The sequence below is a fragment of the Lycium ferocissimum genome, chromosome 7 (genome assembly GCF_029784015.1).
Source record: "Lycium ferocissimum isolate CSIRO_LF1 chromosome 7, AGI_CSIRO_Lferr_CH_V1, whole genome shotgun sequence".
NCBI classification, from domain to species: Eukaryota; Viridiplantae; Streptophyta; class Magnoliopsida; order Solanales; family Solanaceae; genus Lycium; species Lycium ferocissimum.
Genome location: NC_081348.1, coordinates 22,452,400 through 22,472,504, shown reverse-complemented (window position 1 = coordinate 22,472,504; position 20,105 = coordinate 22,452,400). Strand labels below are relative to the sequence as shown.

Here is a 20,105-nt window from a genome sequence, read left to right as displayed (position 1 = left end):
AAGAAAATTAGTTGAGTGTTTGTCGAAGCGCCGGCTCAAAATAAGTGTCCACTTTAGTCTTTTTACTTTGGTTCAAAATATGTGTCCACTTACATGATCAAGAAACTCTATTTTTTCAGATTTATCCCTATTTACTCGAGGCAATAAATAGGCAAGAGATTTATTAAGGGTAGTTTAATCAAAATATTTATTTTGTTTCTTGGAGTTGGTATTTTCTTATAAGAGTTAGTATTTTCTTAACAGGTGTGAAAAATTTTAGAGGTATATGTTTTATTTTGAAAGGAGGGAGTATTACTTTTTTAAATCTTTGGGCGTGATCTCTAAACTTTCCACAAGACTCCGCTAAACATAATCTTTTTGTCCCATCTTTCAACCAGACTTTTCTACAGCAAGAATGTCCACTGAGGTGAAAATCATAGCACCATGATGACAACTTCATGGACGAACGAAATTCCTCCCCTATTATGTGAATCTCATACTTTATTTAGTCAGCATGTTTGACATTTTTTGTTTTCTAGATTCAAATTACATGAGCTTTGAAGTGTATCTTTTTGCTAAATAAAAAATTATACTATCTTATGATATTACTTGTGTTTATATTTTTTTTTTCAAGTTCAATTTAACCCTAAAAATTGATAAGTAAGAAGTGACAAATAATTTAAGATATAATCATAATTGATAATTGAATATTAGAAAATCTTTTGAAGTAAGTATATCCTTTTGTAACAATGGTGGAACATTACGAATCACACTTCAGCGAATATCCTTTCTCTGAAGTCATCCTGATAGCAGAAAATAACAGGGAAAGAAAAGAATTTCTGTTTAATTTTGTATCGCAGATGTATTGGTCCTTATTATGGGGAAGTCTTCCCACTCACAATAGAATAAAGAACAATTGAGTGTACGCAATCTAATACTACAATTATTTGAGTTGACTCCTACATGTTTAATACTTCATTTCAATTCTAAATAACAAATAGTGTTTTGAAAAATTAATTTCTTATGAACGTATTTAACATCTAAAATATAATTTAATTTATCCTTATTACTTAAAATAGTGAATGATAATAAAGATATTTAAGGAAGACAAAAGATGACGTGAGACTTCTCTATAACCATTATCTTAATAATAACATTTTATTATGACTATCACACTTTTTGTACTTTAATTTATTATAATATTATATATTGTCTATCATAACCGATAGATATCCAGACAAACGAATATAAGCAACTTTAACAAGGGTGTGCAAAACTAGGGGTGGGCGTTCGATTTTTTGATTCGATTTTTCAAATTTCGGTTCGGTTTTTTCGGTTTTGATTTCTTGAAAGTGGACACCGTACACCGAACCAAACTAATTCGGTTCGATTCGATTTTTTGAAGTTCGGTTCGATTTCAGTTTTTCTAATTTGGTTCTTTTGGCATGGGCCTGAATTCTGAAATATTTATTTTCAGCTTATAAAATGTTCTTTCGTTTTAATAAAAACTGAGCTATTTTATGTTTTCTTAATTCAAAATGGGCTATTTCAATTCATCGGAGACCTAAATAGAACATATCATTTTAGTTGCCGCCTTCATTAAACCTAGCAGTGCTACACAGTACACCCCTGCACCTATCTCTTTCGACTCCACAGACTATTTCGGCTCAATATAAATATGTGGCACAAATGATTATATCACTAAAGGCTCGTTAAAATGCTTATCGGATGCACACGATGGACTTACGTCTTATCAAGAAAATCATGAATTCATCACAGCGTATGATATATACTTAAGAACGTGAACAAGGAAGAGCAGTTAAAAAGAATTCAATCATTATCTAGAAAATCATGAAATCATCACAACATAGGGCCTGAGATTCTGAGTGTTTTAAAAAAATTGTATTATGTAGTAATTCTTCGATGCAGAAAAACCATTGACAAGCTAAACCGAACAGGCGAAAAAAAATTAATTAATTCGGTCTGATGCGATTTTTCAATTTTCAATTTTTGATTTTATCTCTTGCTTATGCAAAACTTAAGACACACCTTATTGATGTACCTTTAGTCATTAAAAAGAAAATCAACAATAACTAAAATTTAAAAAAAAATTAAAAAAGAAAGGAAAATAGCCGGCAGCTCTAATATTACAGTTTTGTCCCCACACATTAACGCCCATTAGTGAACCGCCAAAGGGTAAACTAGTCTAAAATGCCGAGTCTCGTAGCTTCAACGCTAGCTCGGTGGAAGAAAAGCCAAAGAATATATAGTATAAAAAAGAGGAAAAAGGAAAACCACAATCAATATTTCTTTCAGATAGGAAAAAAAGTTGGAACTCGTTTCTAGGGTTTCATTCATCAAAGCAAAAGCGCAATCATGCCGAAGAATAAGGGAAAGGGAGGAAAGAACAGGAAGAGAGGAAAGAATGAAGCAGATGATGAAAAGAGAGAGCTTGTTTTCAAGGAAGATGGGCAAGAATATGCACAGGTTATGCGTATGCTTGGTAATGGACGTTGTGAAGCTACGTGTATTGATGGTACTAAACGTCTTTGTCACATACGTGGTAAGATGCATAAGAAAGTTTGGATCGCTGCTGGTGATATCGTTCTTGTCGGTCTCCGTGATTATCAGGTAAAGATCCCTTCTTTTTTTTCGCTTTAATCTTTTTTATATAGCTTAAGTTAAGTTTTATCCCCTTGGTCTTAATTCTAGCTTCATTGACCATATTAATTAACTGTGTTTTCCCCTTTAGATCTTATATCCCTTTTCCTATTAAAGATTGAGATTTTGATGGACCAGAATGGAGTGAAAATAATATAGAGGATCAACTAGTTCAGGATTGGGATAAAGTCATTGATTGATTGATTGATTGAAAACTGTGATTTTGATTTTCCCTTTTTATCTTTTCAGCTGTGTTTTATCTAACTGTTTAAGAATTTTTCTTTTATAAAGGTTATGGTTTTCCTCATATAAAAAGAAATCAATTGGTTGGGATTTGAACCTTGGTCGTAAGTTAAGCTTTATCTACCCTGTTAAATCATCCCCTTGGTCTTTAATTTTAGCTTCATTGGACCCTGTTAAAAGTACTGAGATTTTCACCCTTTATTTTGTCACATGCCTTTTCCTTATTAAAGATTGAGATTTTGATGGACCAGAATGGAGTGAAAAGAACATAGGGGATTAACTAGTTCAGGATTGAGATGAAATTATTCATTAATTGATTAAAAACTGTGATTCGAATACAAGATCGGAGTTTTACGAAGCCCCTTATCGGATTTGAACCGGTGACTGAGTTAAAAGAGCCTTTTTATTTTATCCCAGAATTATTCACTATGTGGATAAAATATCTATATGTACTTGTGTTATAAACATAAGTAGATATGCATAAGTACGTGCAGTAGATACATAGTTTCTAGTGGCTCATATTAAGCTTTTCCGTTCCCGTCTTTTCGGCTGTGTTTTATGTATTCGTTTACGGAAATTTTCCTTTCTGTTAGTTGTGGCTTTTTTTCCCAAAAAAAATAAAAATAAAAATAAAAAATGAGGAAGAAATAGAATGAGTAGATGATTCAACTTTCTTGTTCGTGCACCACTGGTTGTATAATTTTGGATAACCTTATTGATAGCGGATGATGTGCACTACTGCAATTTGTGTATTTGGCCAAACTGGTTCAGTTCCATAATGAAACGACAAAGATGGTACTTTTATTTGATTATTGAGTGTCATAAGAGTATAAATGTAAAATCTATATATGTATTTGTTTAATATTTGGTTATTTGAGTGTGATAGATTGTAGATGTGAAGTCTTGATAACTACTTTTTAGGCTCAATGGTGAGTTCTGGTTATTCTAAATGATGTAGATGCAATTCTAGATACAATAGAGAATCTGCCCAATCTTTTATTACGCTGATTACCCCAAAAAAAAAAAAAAAAAAAAAAGAAGTTATTAAGAGTGCGCCCTCTAAGTCTTAGATGTACCTCTTTTTTATGTGAGAATTTATCTGTAATGGTACTTGGGCGATTAATCACATCATGGGGTTGCTTGTTTATGCTGTCCTGGTTCTTATAGAATGTGGATTTGGTAGTCTTTCTAATAGTGTTGGGTTGCTTGTTTATGCTGTCTCGGTTCTTATAGAATGTGGATTTGGTAGTCTCTCTAATAGTGTTTTAAAACTTTCATATTTGGGTTTTGCCAGGATGACAAGGCTGATGTAATTCTGAAGTATATGCCAGATGAGGCAAGGTTGTTGAAGGCATATGGAGAGTTGCCAGAGAACACTAGGCTCAATGAGGGTATTGCTAATGGATTGGATGAAGAAGATGAGAATGCTGCTGATGATTACATTGAGTTTGAAGACGAGGACATTGACAAGATCTAAAACTCCTGTGATATAAATAGTGCTGTTGCTGGGGTTTCTGTTGCTCACAAATATTTCTCTGAAGTTTGAGTTTAATACAAAGAGAGAGAGAGAACTTATATGTACCTTCTGAAGTAATATGATTGAACTTTGTGCACTAGTATTTCTGTATGAAGATTTATGCTTTGATGAAACAGATGCAATAATCCTGTTCTCTATTTTACTCATGCTACTCTTGATTTATTAGATGCAATAATAGCCTATGTTTGTTGACACTCAAAATGAGAGGAATAACGAAGGAAGGAGGGTGGGAAAAAACTGAAAATGGGACTTCTAGATTTACTAGCACACCGGTAAACATTGAACCCCTTCCGACAAGTGCAGTTTATGGTTCATTGGTGTTCCAGATTTGTGGTTTTTGGATGCATGCTTAGTGGCTATGACTAAGAGTGATGCTGGATGTCTCTTGCTGCCTTTGATTTATCGATGATGAATGTGAAAAAGAGGCTTAAATGTTCCTATGCTTTCCTAGTTTTCTTGTTCGTGGTTGTAATTTCCGAGCTGGAAATCAGTGCCACTCATTTGAAATTGGTTGGTCATTTCCCAGTGTTGCATTTTGGGGCTCTTTCCAGAATGCTAATTCAAGCATTAGAGGAATCATTCGGATGAGAAAATATCCAGGACATTATTGGTATGCTGAGATATAATAGTAATCGGTGTATTTTGCATATATTCGAAGGTTGAACTATGATTTTGGTCCCACAACCTTGCAAAATTGAGGTTTGAAAAGTTTTAATTAGGAACCTAACGACATTAATTTTGTTTACAACTTCTCTTGTTTAGCTTACAGATTCCACACAAATTCCTTTATTCTCCTGCCCTTTGACAGCAACCTGATTCCACTGTCATGATTGGCGTAAAGGTGTATAGTCGTTTGTCCCAACACTAGGAAGCGTCTGATATAAGTTATCAACCTTCAAATACTTCCTGCTTTTTGAGAAGCTCTTCATGACTACGTAAAAATACAAAAGATTCTCCTGTACTACTTCAAAAAGCGAACAACCATTAACATTTTATTCTTCAGCTCAACATTATGCATAACATTCAGAATCTTAATAATAGAATTTCTGCCATAATATTATAGTACCAGAACTTAATATTCAGAAACGAAAAACATTCAGAATCTTAATAATAGAACTAATTCATTACTATTTAAGTACGAAAACTAAAATCTTCAGAAAAGAAAACGAGCTTCTTAGCTAAGTGTAGAACAATTAGTTCATAAGGACGTATAAATTGGTGGCAGCCTGACCAGATTGAAAGCGAAGAAGCTATGACTCTTGCTCTTCACAAGTAGAGCAACCTGATCAAGAAATATACCAACTAAAACAAACCTAGTGCAAGGGACACCAAGCATATTGTGGCATAGCAAGACAAATGGCAGACCACAAAAGCGAAAAACGCCAGTTTAACCAAAAAAAAAAAAAAGTGAATTGTTGCAAGGCTTTTGTCTATGCGTTTACAAGGCTTATTCAACTTCTTGTTTTCCAGTGCTCTCTTGCTGTTAAATAATGGGATCATAATGCCACAAACCACCAGCAAACCTTGCAATCTCCGTAAAAAAAATGCTTCCAGCTGCATTTGGAATCAAATTACCAAGTCAATGCATATAACAGTCACTAGTTTCCTATTATGATTAGGAAAATGATTGCACTAAGGTGAAAGAACGTTAAAAGGAGGTGGAGAAGCTGTTAAGCTCATCAATGCATAACCTCAGTGATAGAAAAGTCTTAACATCTAAGACATAAGCAGTTACCACAAGACATGGAAATAGCATGAAGCGTAGTCTATTCTGTGACAACGTAAGAAAGAGCTTATGAGTTCTACACAAAAAAGTTGTTCAACAAAAGAAGAATTTTTATCCTTGGACCAATAATCATATACAGTAGTCATCATGCTTATCAGAGAATATTAAAGTCAGTACAGGAATCTAGTGAGATAAAGGTCAAATACTAGTAGAAAGTTCGCTGTCACTACAATATTAAGTCAATACTAGTTTGTGTAGAGACCAGCACCAAATTCAATATTTGAAGAGACCAGCACCAAATTCAATATTTGAAGAGACCAGCACTAAATTCAATATTTGAAGATTATTAATACGATTAACACCTTAAAGATCAAGAAATAGAATTTTGTCAGTCCAGTATACTGCCAGAGTCACACATTAAACCAGTAATCATGTTGGTTACAGACGCGTGTAGGATGCCATAAAAGTAATTAAATATTTTTTCTTGCTGGAATCATTTTCCTGATTGGCCTCAACAAACTGGATATACCATAAAGGTGGGAACACAACTTGCATTGCTCAAGGGCATAGTCATTCTCTTTTACAAGTATCTCAGCTCCTCCCATATGACTTGCTTTCGGTACATTTAAAAATCATTGTCAATTTTTGCTTCCAAAAATATCACCAAAATGCTTTCCCCAAACCCAATCTTATCTTCCACTACTGTCATATGCAGTGTATATCTATAATAAACCAAACACTGAAATAATTTTTTTTTTTTTTTGTTGAACAGGTAAAAACACTGAAATAATTAAAGCAACAGTTTTTCTAAGAAAACCATTTTGAGAGATGCACATTGAGAAAGCTGACATTTTTGGCCCATTAGATCCCAAGAACCCCCCCCCCCAACCACAACCAACAACCATCACCCAAAGCCAAAAAAAATAAAAGAGGATAACTGAAAGAAATGAAGAGGAAAGGATAGTCCTTGAGGGTGTTGCATCCTTGAGCTGATAGTGTGCATGTTTATAAATACTCTGTAATACAGTAAACAGTCTCTCAAATGACATTATCGGATATATAATACCTTTGCTTTTAAGAACTAGAGCCTAGATGATCCAAGAGAAAGTGACCAATGTCCTAATAATTTCTTAAGGTAAAAAAAGATCAAACAGTACATATTTCTTACTAATAAAGTTAGCAGTTTCCTTTTAAAACACCTTTGGACCATACTATCACACAAATAAATCAATCACCAAAGGTACAAACTCAACAAGAGACAAAACAAGATCATAATCAATCAACTATCAAACCTGTTTGGATCAGCTATATAAAATCCTCTAAGTCCACTCTGATCTATTTGTTCCTATTTCACTGCAATGCTCGTAAAAAAATTGTCTTTTTACCGCAAATTAGGGGTTATAAAGAAGCAAAAATAAGTTAGCATTACAATATCACTATACCCTCCACTCATCTAAGTTTCTCCTTCCTTTTTTCTGATGACAGGGGAACCCACAGCCGCTACCCTTCGGGTGCACACAGGGTAAACCCAGCTCCTGTGCAATAGCTCGCAAACCACACAGGAGAGGTAACCCGCACTAGGCAAGCCCCGTGCGACGAGCTCGACTCAGAAGGCAAATCCCCTATTGTCATAGGCAGGGGGTTTCGAACTGCGAGACCTCCATTATGAAAGCCCCATGCTCAACCAACTGAGCCACCCTTGCGGGTATCTAAATTTCTCCTTTGCAGAAGTCTTCTTAGCTTATTGATCAAAATCAATCAACTACAACTCAATATCAAGTAAGTTCAGATTAGCTATACGAAATCCTCTAAGTCTACTCTGATCCATCCGGTCCTATTTCTTCTACTCGGGCCTACTCCACTGCAATGCTCATAAAAAATATTTATCTTTTTATCGCAAATTAAGGGTTCTCAATAAGCAAAAATAAGGTAGTGCATTACAATATCACCTTACCCTCCAATCATCTAAGCTTCTCCTTTGCAGAACTATTGTTAGCTGATTGATCAAACTCAATCAACTACAACTCAATATCAAATAAGTTCAGATTAGCTATACGAAATCCTCTATATCCATTCTTATCTATTAGATCCTATTTCTTCTAGTCGGGCCTATTTCACTCCAATGCTCATAAAAAAATTATCTTTTTATCGCAAATCAGGGGTTCTCAAGAAGCAAAAACAAGATAACATTACAATATCACCTTACCCCTCAAAATCATCTAAGCTTCTCCTTTGCAGAACTCTTCTTAGCTGCCTCCATAACTTTCTCAAGATAACCTTCAATCGGCGGTGTCAAAGTAGCCATAAATCGATTCACAGGAAACGGTGTCAAATCAGGCACCAATGCAGCTTCTTTCAAATTATCCGGCAACGCCTCAATCGCCTCTTTCTTTAAGCTCAACAATGTAGTCTCAGCAGCCTGTCTTTGCCTATGCTTCCTCATTAAAACTCTACTATACTCTTTCGCAAGCTTCCTTCCATCTTCAACAGTCAACTCATATTTCGGAACCTTTTCGATATCAACAAGCCCAAGTGAAATTAAATCCAAACCAGGTGGTCCAATTGGCCATGGTTTAGCAAATTCTTTCTTCATTTTGTTCATTTTTTTCTTCTCTTCATCTTTTGCTTTGCTAATTAAACCCATTTTCTCTCTTTCTTCTTCACGGGCTTTTTCTTTGGGCTTTAATGATCTAACTGGTGAAGTTGAAGATAAACAATCTTCAACCATTTCATCGAATTCGGATTTTCTTCTTATTGGTTCTTTTTTAGCAACTTCTGCTCCTTTCTTGGTTGTTACTTTTGATCTTTTTAGTATCTGTCCTGCTTTGCCTTTTCCTTTTGCTGTTCGACTAACGAAGCATTTTTGTGTGAATTGGTGAGCTAGGGTTGAGCTTAAGGGTTTGGATTTTGCCATTTCTGTTAATCGCATCATCTTAATTGATGAACTGAGTAATTTAGGATGAATGGAATCTGGGAATGCAAGGAAAAACCTAATGTGTAAGCAACACTGATGGAAGTGACGATGTAATTGGAAACCCCCCTCGAAAACCCTTATTCGATTGGGCCAAGTATAGAAATTAAGAAACTACAAGGGCTTCTTGGAATTATCACTTAATACTCTCTCTCTTTCATTTTTACGGCAAAAGGCCAAATATACCCTTTGTTATACTTTGGGTCTTAATATAACCCTCCTCCTTTAAAATTGTTCAAGGTGGATATCAGATGTGGCATTGAGGTGAACGCCACGTGACATGTCCCCTCACCAACCAACCCATTTACCCTATCTTCCCCTTCTCCCACCACTACCATCTTCTCTCCCTTCACAACCACTGCCACCACTAGCACCACCACACCACCATCTCCACCTTCACTCCCCCTCCCTCTGCTAATTAGGACAGTATGTTAATTTTTAGTGCCTAACTCCACTGCTTGATTCTTGTCACTGGCAATAAAATTTAATTTGTCAGTATTTATTCTTGGGGGGAGGGGGGTGTGATGATAAGAAAAATAATTTGTCGTTAAAGCTAGGATCTGTTGGGCTTAACGGTCCAAAGATACTCTTAACATAATGTGATATTGTCCTGTTTTGGGCCGAGCACACGCGTTTTAAAAGGTATAAATAATTAGGTATCTAGCTTTCTTTATAAATAGCTCTCTTTTCTTTTCGGTATCGATGTACCTGGTACTTTGTTCGCACGCCCCAAACAATCTCCCCGCCGAACTAAGTTCCCCGCATGACTCGTTACGGGTCGGAAGATTGACGACGTGTCAATGTGCCGCCCCGCGTCGTTAAAGTATTTACGGTCTGCCGAAAACCCGAAAGTGTATGCGTCTTTTTAAGCTACGGGTAAATGTCATAAACCGGCCCATAGACGGACAAATGCACTAAGCCGGGCCCCACGCCACACTCCGCCATCTTGATAGTCGTCCGCGAACCATTGGTTATACCGGTTGGGTTGTTGGGCTTAATGTCCGAAGATACTCTTAACATGATGTGATATTGTCACTTTGAAGACGAGCACGCACGGTTTTTTTCCCAAAAGGCCACCTCACATCATTAAGAAAGATCCAACTCCTTATAAATAAATTTTCATTTTCTTTTCGGCTTATCAACGTGGCACTTTGTTCTCACACCGGTAGGCCGAAAAGAAAAAGAGCTACTTATATATTGAATACTCTTAATGACGCGAGGCCTTTTGGGAAACTATGCGGCTTGGCCCAAAGCGAGTAATATCACATCATGTTAAGAGTATCTTGGACCATTAAGCCCAACAACTGTATCGTAATCCAATGGTTCATGGACGACTATCAAGACGGTGAGTGTGGCGCTGGGCCCGCTTAGTGCATTTGTCCGTCTACGGGCCGGCGATGACATTTACCCGTAGCTTAAAAAACGCATACACAAACCTTTCGGCTTCGGTGACCGTAAATACTTTAACGACGCAAGCGGCACATCGACACGCTCGAATCTCCGACCCGTGAGTTGCGGTAACGAGCCATGTGGAACTTAGGTCAAGCGGGAGATCATTGGCGCGCGAACAAGTACCACATTGGTAGCTGAAAAGAAAAAAGAGCTACTTATAAGGTGTTGGATACTTTTAATGATGTGAGGCCTTTTGGCGAAAACCGTGCGGGCTTAGCCCAAAGCGGACAATATCACATCATGTTAAGAGTATCTTTGGACCGTTTAGCCCAACAGGATCTTTATGAGATATGGATGAAATTGCTGAAGAGAGAAAAATATGAGTTTTGGATTGTATCATTTGTTAAAGTTTAGTTAATTGTTATGCAGGAAATTTATAGAATTGTTTCTGTTGATTCTTTTTCTATCTTTTGTTATGTGGAGAGATAGGTCTTATTGGGTTTACCTTAGGGAATATACTAATTGTTTTGTACATTGGTTGTGAATTTGGTTCGTGTAATTTGCAATGTTAAGATGGTTGTGATGATATAAATTGTATATACGGTCAAACCTCTCTATAATTGTCATTCGTTATAACAACATTTCACTATAACGGCCTGATTTTCTCTGGAACCGATTTTTCATGTTATATTTTACTTCTCTATAACAGAATTCTGCCTATAATAGCAATGACATCCGTTATAGCGGTACACTCTTTGTAAAATTACCTCTCTATAACTTGATCATACTCAAATAGCGTGTAATAATATTTTGTAAGAAATATATTATGTGAGAACAAAAGTGTCAATGAAGAGCCTCAACCTACTGCTACTTGGAGATATAAGAGTCAAATGTTAAGCACTTAAACAGCCTTCAAGGGAAAGCTATTGAATTTCCTTTTGCTGAAAGTTTGGACAAAATTTTTCGTTAGTTGAAGCGTTATATTATCACTAAAAGACTAGAATTTACGAAACAGCCTACAATTGTAGAGTTCTTACGTCAAACGTGAAATATTTAAATTCTCAAACTTGGATAAGGATTGAAAGAAAAGGTGGTTGCCCAACTTTTATGTTTGGATAAATATGAAAGGGTGGCTACCCAAAATATTAAATATCTATTTCATTTCTCAATTTACTAAGATAATAATAGTAGGAGTAGTTTACATAACTACACCATAACACTTCAACAAGTTCCAAATATCATCAAATTCACGTTCAGGAAGTGCGAAGTAAAATATACCCTTACTATCAAAATATGGTCAATTGAAGATTCAAGAGTTAGTTTAGAAAAAAAATTCAGCCTATTACATTGGCACTTTGTTTTCACATTATTAAAGTATGGATGATTTTCCATGTTGTGTGTTTCAACTCGAGCTCTTCTATAGTTGTTAGCTAATTTTCCGTGAGAGAGTAGTAGAAAAGAAGTCAAATCAACACTTCCTTTTGGCATTAATGAAAAATATAATTACTATAGTGTGCAACAACTTTCAGTTTCCTTCGGTTCAAGAGATTTTATTTGGACTTCCATACAGTAGTGTATTATGACTTGGAATAGAATTTTTTTTTTTTTTTTTTTTTGAAACGATTTTGTATTCATATCTTCATTTCTACTGTGACATTTAAGTGTTGATGAGATTACTCATTATGTGGATAAACACATAATTTGATATATAAGGAGACTACATTAATCAATAATGTAGTGCACATTTAGTGACCAGAAATGGTGGTTCTTGCCGCCATTTTGGGAATTTTGAGTTGTCTCGAAAGTACTTTCTATGTGTCTCTGAGTACACTTATCGACTTTGACAAGAAAAGAAATAGTTTCATTCCTGTCGCTGCAGCTTCAAAAATAAAAACATGTGGTGTATGTGTCGAGGATTTCTTCTCATCTAAAGTTATCGGAGATAGAGATCATGGACTGTTGGATCTTTACTCCACAAGATGTTTTCAACATTGAAAATTAGGTTTATTCATATTCGAAATTTCCATGTGACAAAGCTGTTTTTCTCTATCTTGGTTCCAATTAGTCAATGATATGTGCTGTATTTTTAAATTTTGGTGTAAGTTTTTCTCCATCTTTCTTCGTTTATTGCACCCCCAGTTATTGATAATAAGAGGTGGTATCTGTAGGTTTGTTAATTTCTGATAATTTCTTGTTAGTATATCAAATTTTGCTTGCATATTTGAAAATAGATAACTAGAATCATGATATTGGATATTTAACGAATATGAAGCTGCTATTTTTTTTCTTTGGGTAATCAAACTTAATCCCTTTTTCCTCTTCAATTAATAAAATCGCGACGGATTATACCTCGAATTTTCGTGATGTTTTGCCATTTTTCACTCTGTTGGCCTGTCAAGTTGTCCTTTTGTGACTGAATATCAAGTTGCAATGTTTAATATCTTGGTCTTGCAAACAAAAGGTTGAGCTAATGGGAAAAAATCTCCACAGTAGACGACATATTAGGTGCTTAGGTTCCAGAAAAACAATGTTATATGAAATAACTATAAAAATAATTTCCACGAGGTTATTATCCACTTAAAAGAGGTCGTTTTGTTTGATAAATTTAGTTCTGTGTGTAAACTTTTGAGTTTGATAAGTATTTTCAAATGGTGAACATGTGTTCTTCTTGCTTGCTTTTAATTTTTGTCTTTCCTTCCTAGCAAGGTGGATTTTTAATGGTGAGAATCTTCTCCTCTCCTTTTTAATTTCTTTCTGTGAGTACTTTGCGAAATATGTACGTCATATAATAACTACTCTATTGGATCATTGTGCGCACTGATGCACGACACTATTGGAGGAATACACTTTTTGGTTACTTGACACCCATTGCACTTGGTTACTGTAAGTGATTCAACTTATCTCCTTGCATTAGCGATTCAATTAGCTAACTCAGTGGAATGACCATTTCATACATAGCATTCTGTTAATAAATTGAATGTAGCTGCTTGTCATATATTAAATTAGCACTGCTTGATATATGGTTTTAAGGACTGAAAGCACAAACATTAGAAAAATGAAATTAGACCTATTTATTTTATGGTTACTAATAATCGGACTAACCGTTAAAATCACACCAGTAGCTTTAATATAGATTCTTCTTCATTATATCAATCTGTTGCATGCTTTGTTGTTGTCAAAAAAGATAAGAATGGTATAAATTCCTTCTTCATGTCTTAATATCTATTTCTTTCTCAAAAAGATATTTATTTCTTTAAGAAGTACCTGGTACTGAATGACCATTTTAACTTTATAATCAATTGAGATGAAATTTTAGGAGATTAATATTGTTGTTTAGTGATTTTGAACTTAATGCCACTATTTCATCTTTTGTGACAGCTTGTGGGTGATTCTGAGACAGGTTTGAGATCAATTACCTTATCAGCATAAAGTCCTTCAGTGATTCGAGAGGTATCTATGTCATGAAGTACTAAATTATTCAGGGAAAGGTTTATTGTTGAGCTCAACTCATGATTCAATACTGATGTTTATTCTGAATTTGACAAAGACACTAGCTGTGGCTGTTTAATTGTTGCAGAGTAGCTTCAAAGCTCGTGAAGTTGTAGTAGCTGTGTGTAATGAACAACTCAATAATCACATTGATATAGAGAACAACTTTTGAATAGTGCTACTTTTGTAGGTATGAGGAACGCCTATTGAATTACTTGCAATTTTCGAACCTGCCATAGAACATCTATCCCTTGATAAAAGAAAGCTTCCGAACAACTTTAAGGTGAATATTTATGATGAAAATAGGCCATTGTTTAATTTTCAACATTACAGAATCATGGCAACGGAAGTGACTACGTTGCTTTCTGGAACTTGGAAATGCAAAGTTGGTAAGTTGTATACCTATATTGACCATTGAGGTGATAGCTCACTTTACTCTTGTAGCTTGCCGAAGAATTTGTTTAAGCTTAATTATCTGCTTCTGTAGATAATGATTCATATGGCTACAAACTTTTTTAGGGGTAGATCTAAATCACGAGTCTGGACAGTATATTATATGGGAAACCCATCTATGTGACGTTGAAGTTATGAATCGAAGGTATATACACTTATGTTAACGTGTATTTTGCTGCATTTTTTTTTATCTTGCTAAAAAAAAACTTTTGTTCTGAAAAACGTTTCTTTGTTTGTATGTAACTGATGACATACCCTTTTTTTGCAAAGTACTACAATGACATACCATTACAATCTAAACGCTAAAACGGGGTGTCCCTGATTGTAGTTTTATTCATTTTTAATTGGGGAGGGCTCTTTCTTATTTGCTGAGATTTTTTTTTCCGTATATTTCCTATATTTCAGGATTCTCTTTCATTCCGTGGGTGGTGTGAAGCTGAGATAGATTTCTATTTCGATGAAGCTAGCAAGATAATCTTATGTTTCTGCTTCTGCTCAACTCTTCACTTATGTATGGCTCTCCCTTGAATCTTGATAGTCTTTACCTACTATCCTTCTTATGCATGATGATTGTTTGATTCAGCTATTGATGTTGGCAGATTTTCATGCAGAAGTGGGCTAAGATGGAGTAGTAGCATGCAAGGAATGACAGTTTGGCCATCACTGTCACTTTAAGGGGATATTACAAATTACCGGACAAAGAACACCTAGAAGAGTGCGCTCAGATGGAAACTTAGTGGAAAGGTGGAAGTAGGTGACTGTGAGAATAGTTCTAACTGATATTTTCTTTTCTGGAGTTTGTTTTATGCGAGTAGTGAGGTGCCCATCTTCAGATCTCAACTAACTAAGACCACCTATCTTGTGGTTAGTTTTCTACCTATTGAATGAACTTGCACATACTTTTTTCTTATAAATAATTTTTTTTTGTTTGAAACTGGTAACTATTTTCTTATAAATTAGCTTTTAGTGGATTTTTAGTGTAAACAGACTCAGCGTGCTAAATGCGCAAAATTCTCCGATTCTCTGTTTCTTGCCTCCATATATTAACATGTATCTTTAATGCAATTTCTGACGTAGGGTTGTTTCTTTAGGATGTCCGATTAGTAACAATCATGTTTCTAGGTTATTCGTATTTTCCTTGAATTGGGTTGAACAAGTGATCGGTTATTTAGGCCTCTGTTTTTTCCCTGATATAAAGATTGAATCACCAAATCAATACTGACATGTTGTATTTAGGTGGTCAGGTTGAGAAGCTGTACACAAATCAAGAAGACAATCCTAATATTGAATTTGTGTTAGCACAAGTGAAGTTTCTTTTGTAACAAATGCTAAGCTGCAATTGTCAGGGAATCAGCTTATCGAAGTGAACATGAACAATCTAACCCTTTCTTTTTACCTTCTCATTAGCAAGCTCAAGAGTGTAATTATACAATTTTATTCTTCAAATGCATGAAAATAGTATGAATCTATTATATTAATAGTTATTGATGGTATTGCTTCCTTTGTTTCGGGTATTCCTACAAAACAATTAAACTAAGTATGAGATTGCCTTTCCCAGTGGCGGACCTCTTTTGTGGGCACGGGCTATCTAGTAATAGAGAGATATATACATAGTTAGTAGTAAGAATGATTGCATACCCAATTGGATCAGAAGAGAATAGTATGCACAAACATTTAAATTCGTGACACTCTGATCTTTTGACAAGCAGGTTTTTCCATAGCAATAAGGATAACTTTATTTATATTATCAAGTAATATTTATCTATTATAAGTATCTTGTTTTATTTTAAAAAAAAGAGATTCAACTTTTTATTAGAAATATAGCGTGCTTTGACCGGCTCTTATAGAGTCCACTACTAATTATATTTACCTCCGGTCTTGCCATACTTTTTTGATGAAGTTAAAACAACTAGCAATAAAGTAGAGCCCAGTTGTGTAATATTAATGAGATTTTTCATGTTGTTACAAGACAAAGCTTCAAATTTTCAAAAATAAACCGAACTCTTGTGTTCGCCTCATATCTTCACTTCAATGTTACAACTACGACGACACTGGTGATGCACTCACTACATCTTGGTCACGGGCTATAATGAACCCACCGTAATTATTTACAAAAATAGGAGCAAGATTCAGCATCTCAGTAAACGTTTCAACAACGTGGGTAACAGAACCCTGCACAGAGCAAGTTCACCTCTTCATCCAAGTAAACATTATTTTATTACAAACCGAAAAGCCATAGAGCTAATTTACATCTATGAAAATCCAAGACACACTACGTACACGTACATCCCTGATATTCATTCTTAACTTCATTGCCTGGAAGCCTTTTATTTCTTCAACTAGCATATCAAGCGTCAGCAGCTTTCTCTGTTGATGCACTTCCTACACCACCACTGAATTTTGCCTTCTTCGCCTCATAATCCTTCACAGCAGCCTTAATTGCATCCTCAGCGAGCATGCTACAGTGCAGTTTAACAGGTGGAAGGGAGAGATGTTTTGCTATCTCCCTGCAGTAAAAATCAAATGTGTCTCAGAATACATCTCAAGGTCTAGAAAAAGTCAAGACTGCCAATTAATTTTCCAGCAGGTTGAACAGACATCAACACCACAAAAGAAAGGCCGCGACACTTTACATCTATTTCTACATAAAGATAAAGAATAGATTAGTTCCCATAACCTATATAATCATCCACAGATGATACAGAAAAAATTAAGTTGAAACCGTGATGACAGTAAGGGGCCGATGTACCAAGATGACAGTAAGGGGCCGAGACTACTGGCATATCTGCTGCTTGGGAGCGCTATAATAATGTTGCAAATGCTGGAGTGGAGTTATGTCAAAATGTATCAATAGACGTGGTAGCAGGTCCTTATTATAGTGGATGACGGAATGTTATGGGGCAAGGTAAATGCATACGTACCCTTCGTCAATTTTTATTTGAAGCTTTGTATGGATATATACTCTTCCCATCAACTTGTTTGTTTAATTTAAAAGCACATGAAAACAGACAGTTGATTGTTTGGTTATGGGTCCATGAGGGAGATTTGCCACTATATTTACTTTTTCAGATATCACAACTTTTCCTTGAAGAATTTACTTTCTCATCAAATCCTACCTTAATTAGGCCCATGACTTTCAAGATTGGTTCATAAGTGGAGTTTGTAAATACCAGTGATGTCAAAAGAAGTCCCCGGGCATACAGTTTTAAGTCAACATCTACAGGAGTATCAAAATAGCACAAATATCATGAAATTCCAAACAGGAATGGAGAAAAAAATATACTACCAAAAAACCAGGCAAAGGAGTACCTTACTATTGCTTTAGAAAATACGACAAAAAAAATACCAGGAACCAATTCTAGAAAATACCTCCAGCTCCACAATCACAAAGATTACTTATAAGCAGGAAAAGCTTTAAACTATTCAACTCAAAATTCAATACGTATAACTACGAGAATCAACTATTCAATTACTTATAAGCAAGAAAGCAGGAAAAACTAAAAGGGGCAATCTGAAACCACGCTATATACCCTAAAAACACACAAAAAAGAATAAAAAATTAAAAAGAAAGTTCAAAGGACTTACGTATTCTTTATGCTCAGTACTTCCTCCATTTGTCTTCCTTTCACCCATTCAGTTGCTGAAAATTGCCCAAAAAAAAAAAAAAAAAATCAGAATCACCACAACCCATCTTAAATAACATCAGATGCTATGTCATCCTTTTTCATTTATTTTTTTCCACCAAATTCGTTGAAATATGAAGAAACGTACCAACAGATGAAGAAGCAATAGCAGAACCACAACCAAAGGTCTTAAAACAAGCATCTGTAATTTTGCCAGTGTTATCATCAACCTTGATTTGAAGTTTCATCACATCCCCACAAGCCGGAGCCCCGACAAGACCCGTACCAATTGTCGGGTCGTTCTTATCAAAAGAACCAACATTTCGTGGGTTATTGTAATGGTCCACTACTCTTTCATGATATAGCCGAGGTAACATCCCTCGGCTCACCCTTGATTGTTGACCTAGCCCTAAAATTCGATTTCCTATGTGCTTCAACATTTTTGTGATTTTCACCTAATTGCTTGGATTTGGGAATTAAAGAGAGATATAATGATGATGCGTGTGTGTGTTGTGTTGTGTTGTGTTATATATATATATATATGTAATTCCCGTTTGTGTGGAAGAAAGAAGAGAGGCGGTGAGAGTAAAGAAAGACAGGTGGTTGAGATTTACTTGATAAATAATTGGGCTTAAGATGTAGGCTTAAATATTGGGCCTCTGGGTAGCCCTTTCTAGTTTTTACAAGATTAGTTAGTTGGCAAAACTTACCGAAATATCTTATCAGGAATTTCTAGCTTAGTAGCTATCCTTTTAAATATTACCATTTGTAGCTACATTTTTTGGCAAAATAGTGTATGTTTGCGCGTGTATTTGTTGCCAACAAATACATGAGAACAAGGTAAAAAAAAAAACATGATGCTTGATTTTAGCCTTTAATGGTGGAGCTATTAAATTAGATATTAATATTTTTTTTGATGTAGTTTAGTGATTTTTTTTTATGTATTTCAGTGAATTTTTTTTTTTTGCCATAATGTATTTCCTGTGTCTTTTTTTTTTTTAATGTATTTCAGTGGTTTTTTTTTTGGGAAAATGACCTAATAATACTACTTAAGACACTATATTACAAAACATAAGGATATTTTTCCTTATTTACAAAACATAACAACTTAATTAAAAAATATACCAGATCTGGAAAAATTTCATAGCCCAACCCTTCTTTCCCCTCGTATTCACGTAATGTCTAGAAAAATAGGGGAGATTTTTTTTTTTTTTCTCTTCGTTGAATCTTTGAAGTTTTGCAACAGAGAGCAATGTGTTTTCTTTGTGCCTTCATTTTGTAGCTCACCCGAACCACAACAACACCACCGTCTTCGTTAACACCACCGTAGATCTCCATTCTATTCACGGTGTTTTTCCGAAAAACACGTTAACACCATCTTTTTTCTACAAGTTACTTTGTTTTCACCTAGGTTTTTATGATGGCCCATGTTTCAATTGTATTAATTTCATTCGAATTTCAAAGTGAGATTCTAATTTGTATGAAAGTTGTATACCATGTTGTTTGTTGTATTAAATTTCCAAAAACTTATCCTAAATTTTATACAAATTTTATATAGTTAAATACATATTTCATAATGTTTTTATACGTGTGTCTTTGTTTTACACGTAAAATGTGAGAAATGCTAAGCTTATGTGTTTTGGATAAACACATTTCTTCTATTATGCGGTATTTCATACATAAAATTTTGAGAGCGAATTTTTTAAGCCTTGAGCGAGATATACACAGAAAGGAAAAAAAATTTTCTTAGTTAAATTTTTAAGCACTATGAAACTTTTCGTATATATTTTGTAAGAAATCTATTGTTATGTTTTGTAAATGTTATAAGATCGTCATATTTTGTAAATATACCCTATTCTTATGTATATATATATTAACCACCTTTTTTTTATGTATTTTACTGATTTTTTTTTTTTTGATGTATTTCGTTCATAAAAAATTCTTTTTTTTGATGTATTTCCAATACATTGTGTACATTCCAACTACTATGAAGCCAACTATATTCAAATTTTCGTGTATTTGAATGGATTT

General features: G+C 34.8%; 3 protein-coding genes and 1 long non-coding RNA gene across 4 annotated transcripts; 2 read left to right on the top strand and 2 right to left on the bottom strand.

Annotated features, from left to right (window-relative positions):
• Positions 1–2,279: 2,279 nt before the first annotated feature.
• LOC132063828 (eukaryotic translation initiation factor 1A-like) lies at positions 2,280–4,533 on the top strand. The gene is made up of 2 exons (XM_059456558.1): positions 2,280–2,610; positions 4,178–4,533. The coding sequence occupies exons 1-2, from the start codon at positions 2,356–2,358 to the stop codon at positions 4,358–4,360; spliced, it is 438 nt and encodes a 145-aa protein (XP_059312541.1). The 5' UTR covers positions 2,280–2,355; the 3' UTR covers positions 4,361–4,533.
• A 3,787-nt stretch (positions 4,534–8,320) lies between these two features.
• LOC132063824 (uncharacterized) lies at positions 8,321–9,216 on the bottom strand. The gene has a single exon (XM_059456555.1). It carries the CDS (start codon positions 9,076–9,078, stop codon positions 8,362–8,364), a length of 717 nt encoding a protein of 238 aa, XP_059312538.1. The 5' UTR covers positions 9,079–9,216; the 3' UTR covers positions 8,321–8,361.
• A 2,481-nt stretch (positions 9,217–11,697) lies between these two features.
• On the top strand, positions 11,698–14,962 carry LOC132063829 (uncharacterized). Its single transcript, XR_009416456.1, has 3 exons — positions 11,698–14,387; positions 14,518–14,596; positions 14,857–14,962. It is a non-coding gene; the product is annotated as an uncharacterized LOC132063829 (long non-coding RNA).
• A 1,626-nt stretch (positions 14,963–16,588) lies between these two features.
• LOC132063827 (uncharacterized) lies at positions 16,589–18,607 on the bottom strand. Its single transcript, XM_059456557.1, has 3 exons — positions 18,223–18,607; positions 18,037–18,091; positions 16,589–16,958 (listed from the first exon to the last, which is right to left on the bottom strand). Exons 1-3 carry the CDS (start codon positions 18,512–18,514, stop codon positions 16,799–16,801), a joined length of 507 nt encoding a protein of 168 aa, XP_059312540.1. The 5' UTR covers positions 18,515–18,607; the 3' UTR covers positions 16,589–16,798.
• Between the last annotated feature and the right edge of the window lie 1,498 nt (positions 18,608–20,105).

Coding starts and splice junctions, on each gene's coding strand:
- LOC132063828 (XM_059456558.1), top strand. CDS start 2,356: ATGCCGAAGAATAAGGGAAAGGGAGGAAAGAACAGGAAGAGAGGAAAG. Junction 2,611..4,177: donor TCGGTCTCCGTGATTATCAG/GTAAAGATCCCT, acceptor GGGTTTTGCCAG/GATGACAAGGCTGATGTAAT.
- LOC132063824 (XM_059456555.1), bottom strand. CDS start 9,078: ATGATGCGATTAACAGAAATGGCAAAATCCAAACCCTTAAGCTCAACC.
- LOC132063827 (XM_059456557.1), bottom strand. CDS start 18,514: ATGTTGAAGCACATAGGAAATCGAATTTTAGGGCTAGGTCAACAATCA. Junction 18,092..18,222: donor TATTGCTTCTTCATCTGTTG/GTACGTTTCTTC, acceptor GGCAATTTTCAG/CAACTGAATGGGTGAAAGGA. Junction 16,959..18,036: donor GTACTGAGCATAAAGAATAC/GTAAGTCCTTTG, acceptor TTTTTACTGCAG/GGAGATAGCAAAACATCTCT.